At 41.1% G+C, this 27,455-nt stretch overlaps 2 protein-coding genes across 13 annotated transcripts in view; one reads left to right on the forward strand and one right to left on the reverse strand.

Moving 5' to 3' along the window:
• The first annotated feature begins 291 nt into the window (after positions 1-291).
• Positions 292-16,970, forward strand: LOC136049679 (E3 ubiquitin-protein ligase RNF170-like). Its single transcript, XM_065738124.1, has 6 exons — positions 292-405; positions 6,715-6,904; positions 11,404-11,512; positions 14,939-15,012; positions 15,502-15,612; positions 16,665-16,970. Exons 2-6 carry the CDS (start codon positions 6,830-6,832, stop codon positions 16,968-16,970), a joined length of 675 nt encoding a protein of 224 aa, XP_065594196.1. The 5' UTR covers positions 292-405; positions 6,715-6,829.
• A 2,581-nt stretch (positions 16,971-19,551) lies between these two features.
• Positions 19,552-27,455, reverse strand: part of FGGY (FGGY carbohydrate kinase domain containing) — a 276,235-nt gene continuing 268,331 nt past the window's right edge. For all 12 annotated transcript variants that reach the window (XM_065738156.1, XM_065738206.1, XM_065738165.1 and 9 more), the window contains 2 exons: positions 20,253-20,314; positions 19,552-19,657 (listed from right to left, as the gene is read on the reverse strand). In XM_065738156.1, coding sequence (XP_065594228.1) covers positions 19,576-19,657; positions 20,253-20,314 — 144 coding nt within the window. In that variant the 3' untranslated portion in view covers positions 19,552-19,575. The remainder of the gene's footprint in view (positions 19,658-20,252; positions 20,315-27,455) is intronic.

A 27,455-nucleotide genomic window follows, 5' to 3' on the forward strand; every position in this document is an offset into this window, starting at 1 on the left:
GTTTGTTTTGCTTTTTAAACTGCGAAGTCCCCCAGACTTCTGCTTTAGGATTTGTACTGCTGAGAACGCTTGCTTTCTTAACTATTTATTATTTCTATTACTATTAAATTTTAATTTGCCCATTATCCATCATTTAGTTACTACTCCTTCCCTTGGCAGGAAACACCCCGTCAGTACCCTGCCCTTTATGCAGTATCCTGCTCAATTCCTACACGTGTGCAGTCCTCCACGTCTTCCTGTTCATTCCATGTATTCCCCTACAGATTCTACACCTCACGTACTTTCTTTATATGGTTTCTATGGCAGCTCCTCTTTCTGGGTTTATGCTACATAGGCCAAAGAATGGCAGAAGCCAGCTGCTTTCCAGGGAACACAGGCTCAAGAGCAAGCAAGCCCCATGCCACAGTACCTAAGCAGGGCAGGTAAGCTGGCCAGGTTCATCAGCCATGGGTGTAGGTGGTCAGGCAAGTCCACAGTGATGACGCAAGTACATGGTGCCTCATGACAAGTATAGAAGCCAGGAAGGCAACCTGCTGTTCAGGGTCAGGCACAGTCCCGTGATCAGCACAGTGATGAAACAATTTTGAGGTTAGTCTGGGAACTCATTCCAAAGGTCACAGTCAGTGAAGTCCACAGCTAGGAAAAGCCACAACTGTAACTGAGCTGGAGGCCCAGGGCTGAGTTTAAATAGAATTCCTGGGCCCATGGGCAGAGGGTTGGAGAAAGGCAACAGTTTAGGCTTCTAAGGACTGTTAGTGCACCCAAAGCCCTGACAACACGCTGGATAATCTCCCATAAACACAAAAAAATGCTGCAGAGAATGCTTTTCCTCTAGAGGGCTGTATAGTACAAACAGAAGGGAAGTTTCTAATTCTGCCAAGGTCTAATGGCCCTATTTCAGTGTTGCTTCTAGTTCAAAAGTATTCAGAAATTATTCATGTGGGATGGTTATTCTGGAAAGGTGATACAGACTGTATATAGTACAGGGAAGTTGGTTGAGATCTGTAGGACAGATGTACTAATTACAAAGAAAAGACAAAAGGTACAGGTTTGGTAATCTGGGTTTATATCAGAAGAGGTTGGCTCACCCATGCTCTGCAGCTATTGCATCCTCTTCAGATGGCAGACTCCGTGGATGGAGTGCTCACTGAGGTAACGATGTTTCAAAGGAATGTTACACTTAAAAACAAGGACTTCTGCAGAGAACTACAATATAAATCTGTGTAACTTTGTATCTTCCCAGCTGCAGCTATACTAGGGCAAGTCAGGAACGCCGCAGCACTGGTAAACTGCGTAGAGTTCAGTGATGAGGTAGAAGTAGTAGTAACAAGGGGAAGCTGTGTAAATTATGTAGTTAAGGTGGTTAGGTTTCATTTTTTTAATCCTAGCTGGAAGTTTCTTCACAACCTGCAGCTCACTTGGAAGTCTGTCAGCAAATTCTGGTTTTGTGCCAACGAAGACAAAAGACTGACCTGTAATAACATTGCAGTCCACAGGGAAGACTAGTTTGGCATCCCACACCAGCACTGTAGCTCAGTCTCATGATGTCTTATGTCTGCTATTACCTACATTTTAAAGTCAGGATAAATTACGTCCTGTAATAGGAACATATTTAAAACATGTTCACTCTTTTTGATGCTTCCTTTGCTTTCTTGGAAGAAGTATCTGACGATCTTTTAGTCAAAGCTGCCTACTTTTCATAACAGTAAAGAATGGCATTTACTATAGTAATTTAAAGTGGTAGGAGTACAAATAAAACCTTTGATTTTAAATAGGATTTACAGCATCTCCAATTATTTGAATGTTTAGTTCAGGCAGCACATCTTGGTGATTTGTATGGCAGATATCTTGTGATTTAACAATATTCTTGTTCTCAAAAATCCTCATGTATACACCTACATCCAGTAGAGTTTTTTTATGTGTTTGGAAATATGAATGAAAAATACCAAACAGTGACACTTGGTGGCTGTTGTGTAACATGCACGTTCCTTGCTCTTAGAATACATGAAATGAATAATGAATCTCAGCTTTTCTTTCACATTTAGTAGCTTGACAGATACAATTTACTGAAGTATGCACTTCCCCACCATCTTTCAAAAGCTTCAGAAAGATCAAATAAGCCTCTTGATATTGTGTGAAGGCATATTTGAATGTTTCAGATGCAAAAATTGTTAACTAACCTATTACCATAATGCGCGTGGTTAATAATTACAGAATACAAAATGATGTGTGGCTTTTGATGCCTACTGTATTTCTTGGGCCACGTGTCCCTTTGTGTCCTGTTATTCTCAACATGTGGCCAGTTTAGAAGCTATTTCAATAAAAAAATATATATTCAGCATTGCTGAGCACATAAAATCATAGAATATGCAGAAAAATACACATCATTATTCTGATGTGAACTTGTTGGACTGACTGAAGATTTTCATCAATACCTTGCTGGTCTTGCACAGGTATGTATCTCCTGATTGCACAATGAACACAACTGCAGGTCACTGGCACCCAGTGCTGTGTGTCTTGTGATCACTGCTGAACCCCCATGGCCTGATAGTTTGTTATAAAGTTACTAAAGAGTCCTATGTCATCTGGAATAGTCATACCAATCTGTTGCTTACTCCTTTTGGGGTGCTGGTTTAGGAAACAGTGGACAGCTAATATCAGTATTGCTTTCCAATCTCACCATTAATTGCATTTTATAAGAGTAGCAACTCCCAGAGAAAGGGAGGAATGGAGACAGCCTTACCACTGTCTGTCTTACCTCCTTATTTCTAGCTGGGAAAAAAAACATCCACAGGAGATTAAAAGAAGGGGAAAACAAAATAAAACCAAACAGAAACAGTAAAGAGAGAGTACTGAAATGCTTACTATGGTAGCTGACTATTGAAGCTTTGGGTGAGAGCAGGAGGGTCTCTTATCTGTGACTCTCTTAAGCGGGGGATGAAGATACACAATACAGGGCTTATGTCTGTTTTGCTGACGATACAGTTAACCAGCATGACTGACCACTGTGCTACCATGTCCATATATCTCAGGTGATTGAAAGAGATTCTATTGATTTTTCTTTGAAAATGCTCTACAATACTTTCCAGGTCAGTGATACCCTGAGAGAAATGGGAGCAATGTAATAATTGTGCATGTGAAATTTCTTACTATGTAACTGAAGTATCAATTTTGCAAAATATTTCAGAATATTTCTGTCTGTTACAGGGGATGGAAAGCATCATAATGCATCCATTACAAAAAAAAAAAAACAAAAAAAAAAAAAACCAAACAAACAAACAAAAAAAAAAACCACCAGGAATTCTGGATGTTTTAAGTATTTCTGAAAATTAATATTTTGTATGACAGTGTATTATTCAGAGGACTCTTGTATTTGGGCTTTTCTGAAAGGTCGATATATTTCCACATGCATTAAGCTCCTTTCAAACACTTCCATATTTGTTGGAAATACGTTCTCTGCTTGAGGCCTTTTCCTTTGAATTTTCTTGAATTTCTTTCCTTATTTCTCTCTTGCAGTGGGAGAAATGAGAAAAGAAATTCACTTTGCAGGGTCAAGACGACAACAAAGACTGTACTGAAACTACCTTGCATGATGACTCCTTAAAGAAATAGAAAAGATGAGTGCAGTGAAGGAGAAAGAACGTCTGTTTTGGTATTCCATAGTTCCCAAACAAGGGAGTTTGAAAAGACACAGAAATAAAGCCACAGAAGCAAAAGTCCTGATACTCCCCCAGATTCCATTAAACAACTATGCTGGAAACAAAGTCAGAGGTGGAAAACTAGTCGTATCTTTGGCTTTATACAGAAGGAGAAAAAAATGGTGAACATCTTTAAGGAATGGTTTACCTCCATCTTCTCAGGACAGTATCTCAGAACCAGGAGCTGTCAGGGACACCGACTTCAGAAGGATGAAATATTTACATCTCTCTTAACATTATTTCTTCTCAATGGGACCTCACTTTTTCACTGTAACCTTCCTTCCCAGCGTGCTCTCTACCTTCCTCAGTCGTTTTCCTAACATTTGTCAATCTCCTATCTGCCCTTTTCTATTTCAGGCATTTTGTTTACTTTTTCACACATATCTGCACTTCTATTTTGGTACTCTTATCTTTTGCATGTGTGTGTTTGTACAGTGGACAAGGTCATAAGAAGCAATCTTTTAAAACTGATTTTGTGCCAGGGTACTGGCTCATAGTCTTGCACTCCACAGTGATAAAATAGCCCTCAAAAGATCAAATAATTTTCAAAACTATGTTCCATATTGCTTACTATTAAGAAGCATTACCATAAGTATTTGAGATCAGCTGAATAAAATGGTAATAACTTGTTTCTTCCATTATGCTTAACTGTTCTTAACATCTATACATTGTTATAAATAATTCACTAAAATTATTGTTTTAAACATTGAGTATTTGAATAGTACTCTCTAGTTGAAGAAGAAGCCAAAAACACATGGTGAAAATATCCTGGCTATCACTTACTATTAACACAGAAATGCCCCAAACCCAACCACAGCTAAATAGGGCAGGATATGTAAAGCGTAACACGAGTTGTTCTGTTGCTCACACTGGCATTTCCAACAAAACTACATTTTGTGCCTGGATAGTTCTTTTAAGATAGAAGTTACAACACACTGATTTTGCTAATCATTCTCTCATGTTTCCATTTAAAAAGATTTCTACCTTGCTTTCCTGATGCAGTTCACTGACAGCTGGTCTGATATGCTTCTCCTCTTGCTTAGGAACCATGTTAAAAGCAGCTCTGATAGCCTAGATCTTCATTTAAGCAGAACACTGTAAAGTCTGCCTACATACTGTGTATCCAGCAGCCAGCATTTACCAGTCTTACTTCCCAGAATGGAATTAGGTCACAGATGGGACACACTGAGAATTCATAAAGCAAAATTCTGTCTCAGCCTTAAACCCCTTACTTCGTGTCAAATGTCATTAAATGGGCTCCACTCCAAAATGCTGCCAGGAAGTGCTACTTCAGATCTTTGTACATCTCTGTGCCAACTTGTAGTTAGGTAGACTTTTGGGAAGTAGAATAAGAAACTTTATGTGGAAAGTTGTGAATTAATAATGCAGTAATGCAAGCTCAGCAGTCTGATGGAACTGTCAGACTACTTGAACTCTAATGGTAACTGAGGAATAATATTAAAAAATGAAAACAACATTCTGCTTGTTGAAACAATGCAGCTTTTATCATCCAGTTTCCAATACTGGTCTATCTTTAAGGAAATAAGCAACTGCAAGAGGCATTACACAAATGCATACAGCTCTTGGCAAGTAAAAGGAGAGCATCTGCGTTCATTTCACCTTTATGGAAAGTCTACAATCTTTTTGCGATTATTTTGTTAGAGGCAGTTTTGGTATCAAAACAATCCCAATCCTTTCTTTAGAAAGCTGTAATGGAATGCTTGTGTGACCTAGCAAAAATAATTTCACATGTTCAAACTGATTTTCCAGTGAATAACCTTTCTGCCTAGAAATCAGACTCTTCACGAGGACTAACTGACATCCTTGTTATCAACCTTTCTGGATTTCCTATGCTGAGCAGAGTGGAGTAGCTGGAAAAGAGGTTGGAGAGAATGAGCTACATTCAGATTCTCGGGGGGTCTGTTGGGGTGAAGCATTTTAGTAGAACAGCCTGGAAAGGATACCACTACTTACCCTGTGTCATTTCTCTGGAAGAAGAAACAGCTCTGGCTTCTGCATCTGTTAGTCTGGCACCTTTAGCGAGTAATTAAATCACACTGTAGATTTGTATACATACTTAGATAAATAATAAATGACAGCTATCACACTGTCATGCAAGCATGCATGCATACCCAGGGCAGGAAATCACATACAGTATTTCATTTGTTGCCAATTTATCTCTAACAAAGTGAGGAAGATGCCCTAGGGACTGGTGACTAACAAGGAACATTGTTTATGCTACAAATCCCATCCGGTTATTAGTCTTTGAAAAGTGTTTTGTTTAGCTTATCAGTGCTTCAGCAGGAATGCCAGGGGCATTATTTTTGTACTAAGCGTATTTCTATTCCAATATTACTGACTCCCACTCAACCCCTCCATAAGAGGTTATGTGTTACTTGAGGGCTGAAAATTGGCCATGTGCTTCAGTGCCTTATTGAATCAGGATCAGGGCGGTTAGCTCTGCACAAAACCAAGCCCTTTACAGGTTTCCTTATTAATTTTGCTTCAGTAAACTGGAGAACATCTTTGTAGAAATCAAGACTTCCTCAAGGGCTACAGAGCATGACAAAGTACAAATACCTAATGAAGTATATATGCTCATAAATTACAACTATTTTAACAAGTAAGATCTGCTTAAATTCTACACTTTGCTTGCTTTACTGGATAATACTGTGTTACACAATCTAATTCTGCACTTCTGCAATACCAAAGTATCACAAGTATCTGGCAAGTTTTAAGCCTGTTTCACAATAGTACTACAGTTAATCACTTGTCCACACAATTGATAGGCTGCTATTTTATCACGTTATCAAAATACTCGTAGTGTGCCCTTGATCAAGTTAATATTTAAAAATAACAATGCAGTATTTTTATTACATTCAGGTATCTTTTTGATCACGTTAAATATCTTCTCAGGGGGGAAGATTTCTTTAGGGTTGACTTTGTGTTTGTTTCTTTTCCCCAGGAGGCCTCTGTTGATTTTTTTTTTTTTTAAGTAGATTTGCTTTAATTGAAGGGAACAAAAAACCACCTCACATTTCCTTCATAGCCTTATTTGGAACATTTGAGAGACTCCTGCCATTGGGCAACTGTGTTAATAATTGACAAAGACACACAGCGGGCCTGCATGAATGATTCCACACCACAACACTGACAGCTGGCATAACCTACTGAGCTCCTCTCAAACATTTCTGCAAAGAGGGATGGTAAGCTAAATTTTATGTGCATCTTCTCAATCAGGGCAGGAAGTGTTTATTAGAATGGCTATACATAAATAATTGAAGTATTAATACTTTTAATAATTCTTTTGGGAAAATTTGAGCAAGTAAATTCTTCTCTGTAAAATGTCCTGTTATTTTACTTGTGATTCGATTCAATATTTTTTAATCAAGTAATGAGCTGTCCAGTGTATCATCCCTGGTCATCTCCGTTATCCTGTAACTGAGTCAAGGAGCAACTGCTCACCTGTCACAGGAAGCAGTTCTGCTGATTGTTTTTTAAACTTGAATTCCTTCTCTTCAAACAAGCTGACTCTTCAGTGATGTTTTAAAAACATCACTGTGGGAAAACTGAAAGATTTAGTGAGCTGAGCTGTGCTGCAGAAATAATTTATTTACACCTAGGATCTTCAGGCTTCATAATCAATGGTATGATTACTCTTTCATGTCTTTTTTTTTTTTATTACATATAAGACTGTATCAAATCTAGTGATAACATTTTAGTACTACAGGCTTGATTTTGTTCAATTTTGAAAAGACCTTTCCACACACACACCCCTCCCCCTACCCCCCCGCAAAAAAAAAAGAAAAAAGAAAAGGTGACCATCATACAGAGGATTTCTGGTTTGAAGAGCTTCAAAGTGTGGCCTCTGATTAGGTACCTCCATAGGGAATTCCATCCCAAAACACCTGTGGTGCTCACTGACAAGAGGATGTACATGAGGATCTGACTGTAGCAGAACTTATAACTGCCTAAAATGTTAGCAGAAATGACAGTTTTAATTGTGCTGTTTCTGGATTACATGTGGAATTAGTGTATGAGAGGAAGATCCCTAGAAGTCTTCTATTTTGGGCCCAGTCACATTCATTTATTTTGTTGTTGATATTGATGGTGCTAAATAGTCCAAACAAGAACTAACAGGCACAAGACACAAAAATGCTAACTGCTACAATTACTACTTCAATCTCTAACTCAGTCTTCAATTCAAATGTTCCAGAGCTGGCTCAAGATTTTGGAAGGGGTACATTTATTCTGGCAGATTTATATTTGTATCAGATCTTGTCTGTCTTCTTCTACCAGATCCATCTGGACAGTCCCCTTATAGCCAGCGTAAAGCCATCTCCAACACAACTTTGAGCATTCAGACTAAATACATCAGAACTATTCATATTTGCACATAATCTAGTCAAATAAATGAACAATTTGGCTTGGTTTTTTTTTTTTTTTTTTCCTAGCCTGTCTGCTCAGGGCAAGAGAAAGCCACTGATATATTTGCAGAAGGTGACTCCAAGTCCTGTTTCAAAACAGGAAAAAAACATTCACTGTAAAGATGTCCCTACCAGGTCAAACCAGGCCACCTAGCCCTCTTTGCTGCAGCATCTTACAGAAGCATAAACAGGCAGTTTTATGAAGCTTCCCCAGAACACTAGCAATGCATTATTCAGTAAATTCCTCAGTCAGAGGTACCACCTTTGTATTTAGCAGCACTCGATGCCCAGTACCCATTGGATCCAGAAATTTACAGCATCCATAATAAGCACATCCACTGCTTGATTATCTACTTATAATTACCTATGAAAAGAAATGCCTATTCCTTTTCATGGAATCTACCACCAGTCAATCACATTGTGAAAGCTGGACAAATTTCCCACATCGCTTCATTCAGTTAGAGAAAGATTACCAGAAAATACAAATTGCTGCTTTGTGACTTTTGAATGATTTTTCTTCATCTATACATGCAGATGTTCCTCATTGGGTGTCACTATCAGAGGATCACTGCCTGTTTCCTTGCTCTAACTCATAAAGCCCTAACTTCCATGCTCTGAGCACAGAGCTTCTCAGCATTTGGCTGACGAGTAGCTTACTTCAGCAGCCAGAACTGGTATCATACAGCAACGCAGTAACATTCAATTTTCCTGTTTTCTGAATAGCACAAACTCTGTTCCGCAGACTTGCCTACATTAAGTCAGCAGAAGATGAATCATCTGGAAAAGTTATCATCATTTGTCCCCTAGGAATCATATAGCATGTTAATTACTGTACAACACATTCTAATACAAAATACACAAGCAGTTTCAGCTCTTTGAGATTGCAGACGGCAAAAGTGCTGCTCAAAATTTCCATTGGTTGCAGTCTGGGAATGCTGGGTTTCCCTTGACTCAGTATCTGTTACATAATCAGAAACACATTTGGTTTGCTTTGTTGCGAGACAAAGAGACTTGCATAAAGAAATGTGCATGTTAGTACTTTGCAGAAGCTACCTAATTGGTTTATGTAATAAATATGTAATATGTTTTCAGACACAGAGATTGGGCACTCCAGGCAGTTCCTTAGCTGATGTAAACTATTACAATTTATATCAGTTGATATAATTCACTTCTGAATCTGTATTAGTAATGCACGGGAAAGCAAAATACAGGACTGTTCAGTGCTTATGAAGTTTATATAACCCTGTGTCAGAAGATATTTGCCCAAAGGTCATTTGTCATTGTACTGGACTTGAATCCTATCACTGTTATGTTTTAGTCCATATTCAGTAATCCAAGCTTTGCTGGGCTATCGTGTAGTTGCTACCTCAGCAGGTAACAGAGAAAGAATCTTACAAGTGCATCATGGAGAATAAACTGAAAACAGAGCAAACATGCTCAGCATCCAACTTTCTTCTGCTGGGTATCAGAGCCACTTATGATTTCATAAGCTGTAAAGGAGAAAGACTTTTTCCATTGTTCTAAAATCCAGCTCTTTTTATTTGCAGATCCTCATTTTAGGAAGGAAAGATCTGTTTCAAAGGCGCTCAGTGATTTAAAATCACTAATTCAGTGAACTCATCATTTCAGTCACAGCTGTGACTTGGTTGCATACTTCTTTATTTTGCAGACCTGCATGACAACCTTTCTTTTCTTGGAGTTATTAGATTAGAAAAATCAACAAAGTAAAAAACAAAACAAAACAAAAAAACAACTTTCTCTGTTATATCTTCCCAGTCACTTGATCTTCCAGCATTTTGCATGCAGAATCTACAATCTATTCTATTTTCTCTTTATAATAACTTTCATAAATAAGTCAAGCACTTGGTAGTACTGATGTCACGTACACAGGTGCCAGACAGCTACTTGAAAAAAAAGCAATCCACAGTGGGCAACAAGGGACAGGAAGCATACAGTGATACTGTAATCTTTAAGCGTGACACCATCAGATCTGAATGCCTTGTTTAAGTCATGTGAAAATGATACCCCGTCCCTGTACTGCTGGTCATTAAGAAACATATGGCATTCATGCTTTTTCTATCAAAATGAAAAATAAAACTGTAATCGAGGCTGCCTCCTGTTGATCCTCTCTAAGCATGCCCCAACTCAGGGGCAGACAATCAATGCTAATAGCCTTCAGGACACTGCCTAAAATTAGAAAACATTCCTTGGAAGTCTCCTCTCAATTTCAGAAGATTTCTTCTGTTTACAGGACTGATAAAAACACTGCAAACCCTTTATCTCCAGAAAGAAAGGACACTTCCCACTCTACTTTTACATTTCTTCAAAGACTGACCTCATTGTGGTTATGGAAATCAAACACGATCAAATCTGAGTTTCTCTGTGACGTGCTGAGACAGATAGGCAGGTCTGTTCTCCATTACCAACAAGCTGATGCACCGCAATGAAGGTAGCAAAAACTTTATATTGCTCTCACTGTATCAAACAGTCCCGGCATAGACGAGTATACCACCAAATGGATTTCTACTGTTTGTAGGCAGTGATTTTCAGGAGAAAAAATTAGAATACTCCACACATTCTTCAGCCTTTCCCCTCCAGGTGGGATCTACTCCAAGAATATCACAGAAATACACTCCTTTTGAATTTCAAAATGCATCTTAAGCATTTTCGAGGCTTACAAAGCACTTACCCTCCCACTGTAATAAAAAACAATGACAACAAACAAAAGTTAGTATTATTAATGACAGGCTTTGCTAAGCAGAGGGAAGAACTGTTTAAAAGCCACCTTTTTACATAAAGGTGATGTTTGGCAATATGGCCTGCAACACACAGCAAGCATAGCACTCTGCCACCCAAAGGAAGCAGAGAACACACTGGCCTTTATTTCAGTGCTAAGTAGTGCTACAAAAGAGGAGGAAAAAGACCCAAAAGTTACTGTGACAAACATTGGGTGCTGTCTGACTAATAAGGACAGATAAGACAGTGGTTCAAACTACTGGCCTTCAAAACAAATATTACCAGTGATATATGGATTAATCAACGCAAACAGAAATGTGGCATCTTCATCTTACCTCTGGCACTGGTCCTTTCTGCAGGATTACACAAATAACTTCTTAGCCTAATTTTCACTATTTGCTGAGGTGACTACTAGTTATATGCCTGATACCTCCATTTAGCTTCTGTGATTCTTTGCTATTCATACTAAATAATTATTAATGTACTGAATGTGTCAATCACAATACTAATTTACTGAAGACTCTGCACTACTTCTCTTTCAGGAATCACTCCAAATTCAGCAACCTACTAATCACAGTGACTTCAGCTGCCCCATCTGTCTCCAAACAGTGACTCTCCCAGTAGAAACTAACTGTGGACATCTATTCTGTGGTAAGTCTTCTGGGTTGACAGTGCACTGCTTGTAAAAGCTACTAAATGCAGCACACTTCCCACAGAGATCTCAAGTCCTGTGTAAGCACCATTCCAAGCACTTCTCCCAGCAATTAAAGTTATGAGGAGCAGCTGAGTCCCTAGGTTTTTCAGCCTAAAGAGGAGGAGGCTGAGGGGTGGCTTCATGGCATCCTACGTTTTTCTCACAAGGGGGAGTAGGGAGGCAGCAGTCAGCGCTGACCTCCCCTCTCTGGTAACAGTGGAGGGATCTGGTGGAATGGCGTGGAGCTGTGCCCGGGGAGGGTCAGGCTGGGTGTTAGGAGAAGGTTCTTCACCAGGGGGTGGTCAGGCACTGGAACGGGCTCCCCAGGGTAGTGGCCACAGCCCCGTGCCTTCTGGCAGTCAGGAAGCATTTGAACAACAGTCTTAGACATATTTAATTTTGGGGCGTTGCTACATAGAGCCAGGAGTTGGGCTCATTGATCCTTGTGGGTCTCTTCCATCTCAGGATGTGTTTCTATGATTTCTGAAGTAAATTCCCTCACTAGTAACAAGAGAAGTTTAAACTCTGCATCACCGTGAAAAATCAGTACCTTTTTTCTGTTTATTGCCTTCATACTTACAAGGGGCCACTTTTGCAATGCCCAGGAAGTCACAAGACAAGAGGTAATTTTGCAGGGCACTGTTAAATTACAACACAAATTCATGGAATAATTAAAAGACCCATAACCCACACCATTTGTACTCAACTGTGTGGAAATGAACTTAGTTTCTCTCAGACCTCTGACATACATTCTCCAGTGAATTTACAGGTAAAGTTCACAACCTTTCTGCCCCAGCTGCTTATCATGTTTCTTGCTGAATGCTGTCGTCACCACTGCAGGGGGTGACAGTAAAGAACTGGAGTTTACAATCTGATGAGGTTGAAGCTGCCACTGAAGGTAGTTCAGTGCTCCTGCACTGCGTAACATCAGTAAACTCTGGCAGAGGGTCATGCAGGCTGCTGGAGGCAGAAATACCTGATACTACAGCAGCAAGATATATCAAAAGGCACTGGTCAAAAGCATAAAGCTCCTTTCTACATTTTTCAAAGACCTTACACCATTTAATACTTCAGTTTTTTTCATGTTTTTATTATTACACATTGGTTTCTACCATACAGGAAATAGATAGCTCGAATAAAACTCATTCCAGAAGAAACAGTAAGCATATAGCCTCCAAACATGTTTCAAATAATATCACAGAAGTTGTAATTTCTAAAACAAAGATAGACATGACAATAAAAGTCATTAATTTCCCTCCTTCTCTGGCCTGGTTAATTTTCCCTTTCCCACTTGTGAATATGACATAATGATTTGGGCTTTATTTTTATTTTGAGAGTTGTGGAGAGGTACCATCTACGAGCGTGGTATGTGTTGTTTTCATTAGCTGTATCTATTTAAACAGGCTTTACGTTCCCCAAATACATCATCATTTACACTCTGAAGCATAACTTCCAGTGCAGTGCATTATCCATGCTCTATGCTTATGTAGTAGAAGCATAACGTGTCTGTTTTTCATGTCTTAAACCAATAAAATTTTACATTGGGCTTATCAAAACCATTCTGCATAGATCTAAGTCTGTTGTGACTGAAATCAGTCATAAAACTTCTCTTGATAGCCCACGGAACAGAGCTAAGGCGATGCTGAGCACTCTTAATAAATTCCACTCTGGTAAAAGTTTATTTAAAAAACGTGGTCAACCCAGAGCCTTTAAAGAAGATTAATATGGACTTATAAAAAAAAGTCTGATTTTATTATTAGTAGTAACTCATACAGTTTGTACTAAAGTTTTCCTTTTCAGCTTCAGTTTGAACCATATGTTCAGGAAGTTCAACTGAAAAATGATCCTTGTGCATATTATTTTTTTCAAATTAACAATAACCACAAAGGTATTTTAGAAAAACCTATGGACTCCCTCAGAAGGTTGTGTAGCAGGCTAGATTAAAACAGGATTTTGCCCATTTTATGAAAAATACACTGAAGCACAAGGAGGTCAACTTCAGAGGAGTCCTTCCTTTCCTGTTCTACTAAACACAGGATTTTGCATGTAGCAAATTTTAATTTCCACGGGGCTCTATTTTTAAAGCCCTCAAAGAACTATGAGATCCATTAGTACCCCATTGTCATCACTAGGATTGAATGCAGGCACAATCATGTGGATCATGATATAGGATCTGGACCCAGAGGGTCAAAGCAGTTCCTAAAGTCAGGCATGATGTCTGTCAAATGCAAAAGTTCAAGCAAAGGCCTGTAGTTTGCTGCCAGACTGTGTTTATACATACCATATGAGGATTTAGATATAAATGCAGCCATGTGCCCAGCTAACTTCTCTATATGCAAACAAACTGAAGAGTCAGAAAGAAACACCCAGTACTCAAATGAAAATAAAATGCACAAGTCAGAGAAAGGTAATGAAAATATCTTTAGGTTAAATTTATCATCCTTATTATAGGGATGTTCTGTCTGGGAGGTAACAGTATGAACATTTTTTATACTTGAATTTGGACACATTTCTCCTCTAAAATTCCTCTTTTCAGTGACAGTGCAAAAGAAACTCTGGGCACAGAAAAGGCTGCAGTAAGAGCTCCTGAAGACTTCTTGTTGTAATACTTCTTAAGCTATTTACTGGTAGTTTTTAAAAACAAGGACCACTGCAATCCAATAAAACAATTCCATCAAAATGGCCATGCACTGTTTCACTGCTGCTTTCACTGTGATCTTTGTCAAATTTGGTCATTTTACATGGTAAGAGATTCTTCCTGACTGTCACATTGCATCTAGGAGCTGAAAGTTGAGCTGTGCTGCTTCTGATTATATGCTATTTATGTTTTGCTGGTTTTGCTCCTAGTACCAACACTGATATTCATATATGTCAAGCACTGCTATCAGATACATGCACAGGCTAATGTTAGTGTCCTCAGACTCTGCCCCCTTCTACACCTGAGAGCTTAGTGCAAAGATGACACTGCATTTGGAAATCAGTTAGCAGTTGTTTTGGGAAATCAAAAAGAATGCATTAACAAGCTCTTCCATTGCATACACACAGCACTGTGCAATGTGTGCATACATGTGTGCATACTGGAAGGGTACCTGCATTCCCGAGTGCTTCATCCACAGTCAAGGAGGCTGCAAGAATAAGGTACCATCCATTGGAATCAAACTATCACTTTGTTAGGGGGAAGTCCCATGTTTCAACACAGATCTACAGCTCCATTTTTACAGTTTGCAGAATAAAACCACATCTTAAAATGAACGCAAAGAATTACATTCATTTCTGCATTCACTTGGAGAGGGTTTATTAATTCTGATAACTTTTTTACAAACATTAAATATCCTCAAATGTACTCCAAGCACCTTAATATTATTATTATTTTTTTTTTGTAGGCTCTTGTCTAATTACATACTGGAAACACAGTCCCTGGTTAGGAGCAATAATCTGCCCTCTCTGCAGACAAAAGGTAAGACATCTCCCCTGTATACATCTGCATTATGATAAATAGAAAATGACAAGCTTGAGCTCCTAGGATCAACTTTATTCATCCTCTAATTTTCCATTGCATTTCAAAACCCACTTACAGTTGAATGACTCTGCAGCCAATTACATTTATAATTTCACACGTCTTATCAGGCAACTGTGAAATATTAAACAGGCCTCTGGCATTTTACTTTTGTATAGTTTATTCAATCTCTGGAATAACATTCCCTAAAAAGCAATATGGGACATGGGACTCCCTCATCTCCTCTGACCCCTACCAGAGCCTTCCTGCTGTACTGGTAGGTTGGATGCAGGTCATAAAAGGAAGACGTTCTTGCTGTTGTGGAACTGCTGGAACTGTACAAAGGTCAATTTGTAATAGGGAGACTATGAAGAGACACGTACTACAAAACACTATCCTTTATACTGAAGATTAAAATACACAGTGGTAATGCATTCTTTTCTTACGAAGGTGGTTGTTCTGGATAACATCTCTTGTGAAAAGCTACACGATAAGCCAAGTAAACAGACTGCACATGACATCAGAGCTTACAACAAGCGCTTCTCAGGGCAACCTCGACCCGTAAGTATTTATAAATCTACATTCACATATTACTGCATAGCCCACAGAGGATTGCAAGACACCCAACAACGAAAACCGGTTTGTCTCAGTACATGAATTACCTTTTTATACGCTCACTGATGATATCACAGGGGAAGTCTTAACATTCACTGCTGAAGTCAACATCTTCTAGTAACGGTGCTTCTTGGAGCTTCTAGCTCAGAGAAATCGCTCTGCAGTCATCCTGGCAGGGAGGAGAAGGCAGTGCAAGATGAAACGTAGAAAGTGAAGCAGAATTAGAGATGGTCAGTGCAAAACTTTCACATTTGAACTCATATTTGAACTCTAGGAGTTTAAATTGCACCTCCATTTTTTATTCCAAAGCAGATTCTGGCTTAGAAAGCAGCTGGGTTTTTTTTTTTTTACCAAGGTATTGCCAAATTCAGTCTGCACTGGCTCTGTACTTCATTAAAGCTGGAATCTCAGATGGTGCAGGGACGTGACAGGTACTGGAGGTGATGTGAAAGATGAGGGCTGGAGGCACATGTGAGGCCCATTCTTGACAGCATGTAGAATATCACCAAAGCAAATCCTCCTGTCCTGTCACATCCTGGTGGGGGGTGCCGAACAGGACTGCAGGGACTGTTTTAATCTGTGGACTAAACTAAGCACTGTGCATGAGAATGTTATTTTTCAACCCAACAAATCAGTATTAACAAGCAGGAATGATTAGTATAATCACTCACTCCTACATTTCCCATCCACACTAGAGACTTGAGCCCTCTTTTTCATGTACTGATAGCATATGATGCCAGACTTTAAAAAGCAGCCATAAAGGCCCAGTTTCCAGAAGTGTCAAGCGTAATACTCTGTGCAAAGTGCTGGGGGAGTGAGGACTGCCTCAGGAGTGAGCTTGTAGGTACTGCAAAACAACCGACCTGCGTTGGTGAACTTGGACTGCACAGAAAGCTTTTGCATTCAAGAGATTTGAATCTAGAAGTGCTTAGAGACTTGCTCAATTGAAAACTGCACGAATCAGAACAGAGCAAAGCTTAACTCACGTGCATGTTCAGTTTGCAGATTACCTCTATGACATGCCACTATTCCTGACTCTTGCCTTGCGAGGAATCTTCACGTGGGGTGGTCTCATGTGCATTTTCTTCCTAAGAGTTGCTGTTTGCTCCTTTGGAACAATCATATGTTTATCATCTCCTTTAGACACGATGCCTGGGCCTCTCTGTAGAACACTCGGAACAGCTGATGACATGGTGGTTGTTTCCCTTCTTCTAATTTGTGTGATAAACATTTGTCAGCAAATTGCATCAAATGGGGTAAATATGGCAAGGTCTGCAGCTCAGAGCATGCTGTCAGAATCCTGAGTGACTCAAACTTTCATTTCTCAGTTAAACTCAGTCAACCAGTGACAGGCTTCTCCTTCATTTGGGGCAGCATGTGATGGATTTGTCATTCTGCTGCAAAGACTGAAGCAGGACTCAAGTAATATTTGGCATGGCCAAGTGACTCGATGTGCAGTTGCTTAGAAGGCTGTGCCACTGTATATTTACTAGACTCTTTCACGCTTCACACGTCTCCAACTTATCCTCATATGAAGTGCCTGAATTGAAAATGCCTAGGCCTATCAATAGGACCTAAAATGACAATGCCTATCAACTTGCTCTTGAGATTTTTAGGACTCTTAAGCTTTGACATTTTACATCTTGGTTCAATTGTTTGGATACGATTTTAATTTGAGAATTTAGCAAACTGCTATTTGCTAGGTCTCAAGTAACACAAGTAATGTTAGATAATACCTCTACAAAATCTTGTGCCGGTGCATTGTGCTATCACAGCTGATTACACATCCAATGGAATACAGAATTTTACAGCTCTGCTATGAGTACGGTCCTGATTCTAAAATTGGACAATATGAACCCGATAGTAATGCTGGCTTGGAGCAAAAACACAACTGTAAGATGTATTACAAGGGGAGGATGGCATAAAAGGATCACGCAAGAAGTGTGGGCAAATCTCTGTGTAAGTCTTTTGTCTAAACCTATGCAAACTATACAGCTTTGGTGGACTCTGTTCAATAGTCAGGATGAATGGTTGCTTCCTCTGTAGACTCCATACACTCCTTGTGTTTTCCTTGCACTGGTTGAGAGTTCGAGGCTGAATTGATGATGATAAGGAAGTTTATGGAAAACCTGCTAAAGTTGCTGTATGTGTTGAGTGTGACAAGTTTAAAATGCTGGTAGAGTGCCAGACAATCCCAAGCATCTGTCACTGCACAATCTGTACATTTGTTATGTATTTGGAGTCAGTGAACTTCATTTTTACATATGAGTTGTATATTAAAATTCATATATTAAAATACATGAATATTTATTGTTCACAACACACTGGTCTCCAACTGGTTTTTCTTTTTACACATTTTTTATTGACATATTTTACTGTACCCTTTATTGTATGCTATGATATACCAGCGTGTCACAGTTATTCTCTTGCTTGTTACACTCTTTTTATTATGATGTTTTTATCATTTTCTTCCCATCAACTTTCATTGTTGTTAATGATGTCCCTGAACTTGTAAAGCTGTCTCTCTTAACAATGGGTACTTTGGAAATGGCAACAATTGCTTTTCCATGAAATACAGGGCAGGAAGTGCATTGTTTCTTTAAAAAAATTCCCAGATGTTTTTGAGTGCTGACTTACAAACATATAAACCCCAGAAACCATTATTTTCCAAGTTCTCTAAGTGTCACTTTGTTACTGCCTAACTTCTGTTTGCACTTAACTGGGAATAGCAGCCTATGACAATACAAAGGAGTGGTTTGCTATCAAGCTAAGCCTATGAGGATGGAGTCCACCTTCATAAACAGTGGCTCCACAGAAGGGGATTGTAGGTTGTTTCTGAGGCACAATAATGGCTCACCAAGAGGGTCACAGACTGCAGTGTGAAAAAAAGAAGGGCTCCATTAGTGACCTACAACAGTTACTGCCCCCAGACAGAACAGTGCCTTTTATTAAGTAACAGACAAAGAGAGAAAGAATTGCTGAGAATCAATCAATCAAACAAACAGAGAAAGAATTGCTGAGAATCTCACTGAAGAAACTGGCAGTGTTTGGATCTTGCAAAATCAAAACAGTATTGTTTCCACAGTGTACAAACAGAGCATCCAGCCGCAGGATTTCCATGGCCGGCCATGCCATGAGCTCATGCTGGGAGCCTGGCAGCTTCCTGTAGGAATAACTGTCCGGTGCAGCCTTCAAAATCACTTGAAAACAAGTGAAACCCTCTTGTTGACCGGGATTGGCCAGCAGGCAGCCAGGAGGGTGTCCAGGCACAGACAAAGGCAAGACTTCGGAAGGAGAACCTCCTCAGCAGTGGGCTGGCTCACATCTGCACAGAGATCCACGTGCACTGTGAGTGAGTGACTTGCAAAAGACAAAATGCCTCAAATTATCGACAGCACAACCACTGTGCTGCAAGAATGGAGACAGAAAAAGGAGCGGGAAGCAAGAAAACACAAGGAAAGACTGCACAGCTGCAAAAACAGTTTGCAAGTATCGGCCACCAAGGGCATGCTGCAATCAGAAGAAAGAAGCAGAACAAACGATGTGTGAGCTGTAGCTGTAGCAGCTACTACAAGGACCCTGTGTGCAATACCTGCAGCAAGCACAGCACAGGGAGCTCCTCGTGCTGCTTTGAATGAGGCTGCCTGCAGACAGCAGCACTGCCACATCCACAGCTCTGTCCTCTGCCACTGCGGAAACGCGTGCCTGCACTGTCCCTGCTGTGCGTGGGTTACAGAACACACGCAGTACTTCATAGCAAACGGAGTGCATTTTATTTCTCCTCATCAACAAAAACGGACATTTGAAATTGAAGTTGTATTTTTACAATGGATGGTATGGTAAGATGGGTTACCAGCATCGCAGGTGTCAGGGTGTTTGTCCCTGCTGCTCCCAGGGGATGCTGCTGGATTAGCAGCTTTTCATGATGGAGCGATATTCTCTCTGATGTTCCACAAGTTTCAAAAACACTTCATATTTCTTGTCATAAAATCTGTATGAACAAGTTAACACCAACAAAGCTTGAGATTTTAAGGTTCAAATCCCCTGTAATATACATGCTTACTTCCTTTACTTCACATCAAAGCAGCTCTGACTCTAATAACAAGTTTGACTGGGATCTGAGTCCTGCATGCCGCCAGAGCACAGTTTCCACCCAACGAACTGCACATTTGGTTTCCCCGCAGCCACCTCTGATTTTCGGCTCTAGCAGCCCCGAGCTCCCAGGCGCTCCCAGCTCGCAGCCCCGCACCACCAGGGGGTGCCCGCACCCCTCCCAGCGCCGTCCTGGGCCCGGGAGCCGAGCTGCCCGCGCGGGGGGCTCGGCCCGCCCCTTCCCAGCGGTTCATCACATCTCGCGCTGAGAGTAGCATCCGCTTGCCAAGGCAAGCTGCGGGCATGGGCAGAGATAACCGCAGGGTAAGGCGCTTCATTGGACGAGATTAACACCTTCACCCGCGCTGGAGAGTTGGGTGCCCTTGCGATTTTAAAAACCAGGGGTCTTAAATGCTAACTTAGGGCTAGAACAAGAGAGCACAACTTAGTTTTAGGGAAATTCTCGTAGGTGAACACACAAAAATCAGGATTACCTTTTATGCTCATGGTTGGGTTGCACGACGCACCCGATTTTTCCCATTTTTGCCATGGCCTCCTAGGAAAAGACAAACACAAGCTGGAAAAGCCTGTTTTGATTTAAAATACTTTTTGACAAGAACAAGATGTTTCAAAACCAATCGGAACATTACTGATGTATTTTGTTTCGACTGAAGAGGCCAGATGGCTTAAAATATGTTCAATCCCATAATATAGTAGTCATGAGAACAAAGTACTGCAGACCTCTCAGTAAACCAAAATCTGTTCTTCTTTCTTACTGGAAGTCTGAGGCAGAACAGACTTATCTTTTATTATTTACACTAACCAAAGGAAATGTTAAACACTGCATCCCTGGAGGGGAAATTTCTCAAATAAAACGATACAATGCATGAGATATCTTAATCGTATTTCTAAACTATCAATTCCCTGCAGCAAGAAAGGGCTTCAGAGTGTTTCAGAAGCTCCATATATCTTGCGAAGTTCTGCCCTCACGTTCCAGGATAAAGGTGTCAGAAACAGATTTTGAACCTCATCCGCTTTTAGCCAAAATAAAGACAGAGGAAGGGATGGATCCCTTTGGAAGAGGTCTTCGGGACAGTCGTGTGCAGATGGGAGAGGTCTGTAGTTTGGTTCCTTTCCCAACCTCTGTGAGATTCTGATTTTCTATGCATTTTCCTGAGCAATCCCACTGGCATGAGACTGACCACCACCGTGAGCACAGAGCCAAGCTCAAGCTCCTGAACAAGGGTGGAGGCAGCAGGCTAAGGCTATTTTAACTGGAAGCTCTTTCACAAGGAGCATTAGAGCAAAAAAGTATATAAAAAAATAGAGCTTGCAGATGGAAAGGCGTTAAACATAAAACATCGGGATTCAAGAAACAGTGACTGACTAAATCTCTATCAGAACTCAGCTTCTATCAGGACCCTAAGTCTGTTTTAATGTTAGTGCCTAAAGCACAACACAGAGATTGTCAGTGACTTCTGGAGAACAGCCAGCCTGCACCAAGCTGCTTTTGCTGGAAGCCACCTCCTCAAATGCTACCGCCAAATTCTGAAGAGGGTTGGATGATATTATATAGCACGCAGTGCCTGGGATGCCACATGTGTGCCAGAGCTGCCGGTGGCCCCTATCTGCCATTACTGTTGTGTTCTGGGTGCGTTTGCTTTGTCCTTCAGCATCAACAAATCCTCTTGTAGTGCCTATCAAAACGTGCAACACCTACTTCTGACATTTGTCAACTTCAAGAGATTAAATACTGGTTGAAGTCACAGATCTACCAAAGCAAAACACACTGCCAGTGATGCTGGTCAGCATTTTACTCTGATACAAAATAGCAGAGGAGTGTTTTGGTGCACTGATCTGCCTATGCTCTTTCATACATGCAGAAGTTGGTTGTATTATACTCCCTAAGAAACACACTTGAAATAACACTTCCAGTGATAGTCTGTCCTCCTCAGGGACACGTGAATCTGCTGGCACAGCGATCCTGCTCACCAGCCCGATCAAAATCCTGACACAGAAAGGCTGATATCTTTCCCAGCAAGAGAAATGAGCGTTTATTCTGTTTTTTAACAGGTGATACTAACTCAAGCACAATAGTCCATCTATTACAACTCCTTTACATGGCCAGCTGGACTTCGAAGCTGCCACAAAATGAATGAGCACAGGAAGAAAAAAAAAAAAGAAGCAAAAGACAATTTCCTCTTGCACAGCCACCAATGCTTTTCTCAGACAGCTTCCTCTCTTACAGGAGAAACACAGAGAACATAAGGAAAAGGGGCATGCTGCAGAGCAAAGCCCCTCAAAGCTTTCCCACTAATGGGAAGAGTCACACTGCTTTCAATTCCCTGCTTTACAACTCCTATTGGATTACCCTGGTACTACTGTACACACCAATAAAAGAAAAAAGGGACACCTGAAAGGCTGTGAATGTCTCAGGAAAAGCAAATTTTCTCTCAGCTGTGAGAAAAATGAAAGGAAGAGGCTTTGCTGTTCACCCCCTCTGCACACAAGTCCCACGCTGGGGAACATTAGGAGGAAACAAACAGCTCTGCTCCCCAGAAAGATTCTACCTCTGCCATAAATACTCTCCACTAATGTTGTGCTTTACTCTGGGCCTCTTAAAGCTTTCAGTGTTGAAAAATCCACTAATCACTTCTTGGGGAGATAAGCCAATCTTGTGAGACAAAACACAGTAAGCCCGGTTTTACTTCTACACTATTACCCATCTGACTAAAGGTCTTCTCAGGCTGGTTTAAGAAAGAAGACAAAATGTATCCTAAAACGGATCCCTCCCCAAATACGAACCTTCTATTTCCGGATAATTTTCCCTCTTCTCCCTGTGACTTTCCAAAACCTTACATTGGCTCAATTGATGCAGCCCTACTGGCTTTCTGCTGCAGCGCTGGCACACGGGGTCTGGACAAGCAGCCGAGGGGAAGCTACCGTGATGCTGGGGCTGAGCACAGGTCCCTGAAGAAAAGCTGACTCTTCAGAGCTTGACCTACAGCAGGAAACAGGGCCTGGCTGCTGCTTATCTTCCTGGCTCACCCTGCTATCCACATTTAGCTCGTTTTTTCTGAGCACAGGAAGATGCTGAAGTAGTCTCTCAACTTGGAGCGTGCAACAGAGTGCACTTACTGAATCAACAGATGGTACAAAGATGGAGGCAAGGAGATTGCAGCAATAGAACAAGGGGCAGTGGGCAGAAATGGGAACACAGGAAGCTCCATACTAACACTGGGAAGAACTTCTTTATGGTCAGAGCAACGGAGCACTGGAGCAGGCAGCTCAGAGAGGTGAGGGAGTCTCCTCTGGAAGTATCCAAGACCCATCTGGACACGGTCGACCTATGCAACCTGCTATAGGGAACTTGCTTTAGCAGGGGGTTGGATTTGAGCTCTAGAGGTCCCTTCCAACTCCTATAATTCTGTGACTCTGTGATCAGCTTAATATTTTGTACTTTTAAATCTCCTTAATATACGCAAATCTTCGGGTACTGACAACATCTCACAGCAACCACCACAGTAATGTCAAATACTATGCTAGAAAAAAATACACAGCCAGCAGTACTCAGCAACTTGTTCTAGGTTGCTCAAACCATCATACATGAATTCCTCTCTTAATTTGGTCAATTTGGTCTTTGTTAGTTTGAACAAATACTTTACTCCCAGAGGAGACTCTTTTCAACCATTTTCTGGGGACAAAGAGGAACAGAACATTGAAAATATGAATTTATAATGAAATCAGAAACAAAGGAACATTAGAAACGCATTACTCAATCAGATCAACCTTGTGCACTGCTCTGTCTCCAACAAAGCCTTAAATATAGCAAAGTGATAATGCTGCTGTTCAGAAATAGTTTGAGGGTTGACATCCAAATCCATAATTCCAGTCACCAAGAACTGCACAATCTTGATTTGAATGACGCTCTATCTTCTTTGTTTGGCAGTCTAGACAGTACAATGAATACAGCGATTTAAACATAATGAATTCTCTCTTAAAACAAAATATTTTGTAAAATTGCTTTTTAATCATTTCTTTTCTCTCTTTACATAAAGGCTGTGCTATAAATAAACCTTGAAAGTTCGCATTTGATCATCGTTTCTAAAGGCCGGGCAAGAGGCAAGTGAAGGGTTTACACAGAAAAAAATAGAGGCACTGTGGAGCAGAAATAAAGGGATGCATTCATGGTTTCTAATCTTTCGTTACAGTGTCAAAGCTGAGACTGATAGAAGCCAGTAAACACCCTGCTTACCACGGAGAGCTAGCCGAACAGGATTACCCACCAGGGCAAAAGACAGAGGCCCAGCAAACCAAACTTCCAAGGCCCACCAGAGTTTCAAAGCAAGGTGCCATTCTGCAACCCTGCTGGAAAGTCAGTTGTTGCTCACAGCAATTCTCAGCCCTGTGCCCGGCAGCAGGAGGAGCACTCAGGAGGTGCAGGAGGGCTGTCTAGACCAGGACTCTGCTCTGCTCTGATTCCCAAGTCAATGAGCTCCTGCAAGGGCTGACTCCAGAGCACCCAGTGTCATCCTGAGGATCCCACAAGAGCAGCCCATCTGCCTCAGGACTGCTGAGGGAGCCAAGGAAGATCAGATACCCACCTCTAAATAGTCTTTGATTTTCAATAGAGAAGGACTTATGTGTCTGAGTATTACTGAGAATTAATGGGATTTAGGCTCTTAAAAGCATACACCAAATGAGAAATCAGGTCTACATACCTCAGCCTTAGCTTTCGGGATAAACCAAAGTCATCAAGTAACTAAATCTCATTGAAATTAATGACCTGGGAACATCAGATCCCTTCAGAATTTACGCCTACGCTCTATTTAGGTACTTGAAAATTGCATCCAAAGTTAAATGGATGAGGCACTCAGGCACAAATGCAATTTCTCAGCTGCATTCTTCCCACTTATTCATTTGAAAACCCCAAGAAGTACGAGGACTTTTAACCAGTGCTGTTGTTAACAGTAAGAACAACTATCACCTGAAGTTTGAAGGCACAGTTTCAGTGTCTGCAAGCACTTGGCCTGCACATATAAAAGCACACATCAGAGCTCACTGCACTGCTCTGGAACACCATGCTTTGGTTATGAGAACAGCGTGGCCAGCTGCTCGGAGGAAGAATCTTTAGGCAACACAAAAACCAAAAGGTGTACTCAGGTGCACATTCAGCATGCTTTCTCTCTGAATGGTGGTGGCTTCTAGCTTGTCCAGTGACAGCCACTGCACCCAGAATGACTCATCAAGGGAAGGTGTGAAGGATGAAAAGTAACTGCTGTAAACCAGTTTTCAATCAGAAACTGTAACAGAAGTGATTCAGGAATCTCAGAACAAGATGGAACGAGATGCGCGGCTTGCTCCGCTTTCCAAGCCGAAGTTAATTTACCTCACCTTAGCACTTAGGCAAAAGATGGAAACTATACTTATTTTTATTGTGGTAATGTAAGGCAAGTGATCAGAAGCTGCCATTCTTACAACCAAGCAATGACACAGCTGTGCCAGCAAACACAGTTCACCAGATATTTGTGAGAATGACAGGAGTGTATGTACAGAAGGTCAGCCTCGATTTCTAAGTCGTGCACAGCTCTGAAATAAGCATTTCCCTGGTCTCAGTTCTCCTGTAGGCTTTTATGTAGGGATTGCTTAGTTCATCTTGCCTATGCTTCCAGGAGTTACATGAATTCAATTATGTAACGGAGCCCTAGTAGAACATTCCTTTTTATCGGTACATGACTGCATGAAGAAAGCATGTGATGGATCCATACACAGTATTTTTCTAGTGGCTTCCCCCCAGTCCCTTAAACATGCTTGAGTTATAAGAGAAGATCTTGGCACCATGCACAAAGCCCCAAATCTGTAACTTAATTCTCTGTGGCATTCTGAATAGAGTGAGCCAAGTTTTAAAACATATTATGGATAAACATTAGAGCCAAGCAAAAATTTCACACCTAAGACCAAAGTGTAAAAATTTGGCTTTCATTCGTTCAGTGAAAAGGTGGAAAATGTCACACAAGCCTGTATTTTATTTTTTATTTTGCTCTGTTGCAACGTGGATTTTTGTGTTAGGATCAAACTTCAGAGAGGGAGTTTGTATGTGAGACTACAGAGAAGGAGGGAGAAGAAGAGGATGGAAGGGTGGAGGTCCAGCCAGCAGGACACCAGCTCCAGGCTTCTGTGCTAGTCTGTCCTCCAGGAGGAATCACCAGCCAATTGAATCTCCCTACCCATGTATTAGGTAACAGCACTGGTCCACCCTAAAGAAATACTTGATCCATCTGTTTATTAAAGACCATTTTTGTGGTAGAGGGGAATCAGGCAGAGAGCACAGAAGATGCCCAGTGTTTTTATGCTCCTACATCCATTCAATCACAGTTGACATGGCCAACTGGACCGGCCTCGGATGGGTCACTCAAAACTGAAGCAAGGTAGTTTTCTGGTTCAAGCCCTGAGTCAGGATACAGAAGGTATGCAAAAGATTCCCCAAGTTATTCTCAACGTGTAATTTAACCTTTTAAGTTTTAGTTACCTCGCTCCAAAAATAGGCCAAGCCCATTGTTTTCCACAGGCTTGATTTGTTACACACAAAGTTTGTAGCTTTAGGTTAGGCTCTAATACTGTACCATGGGTGGTACACAGAGGCTTTAGTCCTACTCCTGCCCCCCATGCCTGATTAAAATATCTATCATTTGACCTCTCCTATGACGTAGGAGAGTGAAAGTTTTCACTCCTTAGCATCAGAGATGAGAACAAACAGAAAAAAAAGACCACGTAACAAGAGCCAAGTGCAACAAAGGCCACAGTACCACCTCTACCTCCCGAGCACTACTTTTATCTTGCTTAAATGTCCGCCCTGAGTGTCACACGGACTGCAGACATCATAGCTCCATGTCACACGAAGTGTGTGCCTCAGCCAGGCTGGCCAGCCAACAGAGCTGTAAGAGGAGCTGCAGTGGCAATGCAGCTGCTGTGAAGGGTGGCTTGTCGTGCTAGCGATGATATTAATTACTTATTCTCCAGACCAAATTTAGAATGGGATGAGGGTCAGCTATGATTGTCACATCATCTATCAGCTGGAAACTATGTTTGGGTCTAAGCTCCAGCCACACTGCTACTAAATATAGGCTGTTTTGTTGTTCATCTGACTCTGCACTCCAAACTTGCCTTTGACTATCAAATAATTAAGCAGTTTGCTTTGTGAGGGCTCCACTGCTGGCAACTCTTAGTGTCCAAAGCTGCTTGGATGCAAACTTGACAGCTTAGCACGGGTTTCAGCTTACCCAGGCAATGGAAAGAGCCCAAACGTTTAGCTCCTGTTTCAGTCTCACAGACTGCTGGCACTGGGTGCCATGAATCAACAGTCTGTAGGCAACATCTAAGCAGCCTTCACTGGAGCTGGGGAACAGCTCAGCCACGCTTATAAACTACACAAGAAAATACACATATTTACCCCATCTGAGGGCTTGGAAGTGGACAGGTAGCTCTGTGTAACAGAAAGCAAGCTCACCTCAGAATCAAAAGATCAGATTCCTACGTCAGAGCCTAATGCAGGGAATTGCAACACAGCTCTGAGCTAAATCAACCCTGTCCATCCTCACTGCTGCTGGTGATGGAGCACTCCTGGAGCGTGGGGGCACTGCTCTCTGCACAACCTGCAGCAAGTTATTTCACAAGTCATTTGGCTTCTCTTGCTCCCT

Source organism: Cyrtonyx montezumae, unplaced genomic scaffold (genome assembly GCF_038088225.1).
Source record: "Cyrtonyx montezumae isolate F1298 unplaced genomic scaffold, pur_monq_1.0 scaffold_1, whole genome shotgun sequence".
Taxonomy (NCBI): Eukaryota; Metazoa; Chordata; class Aves; order Galliformes; family Odontophoridae; genus Cyrtonyx; species Cyrtonyx montezumae.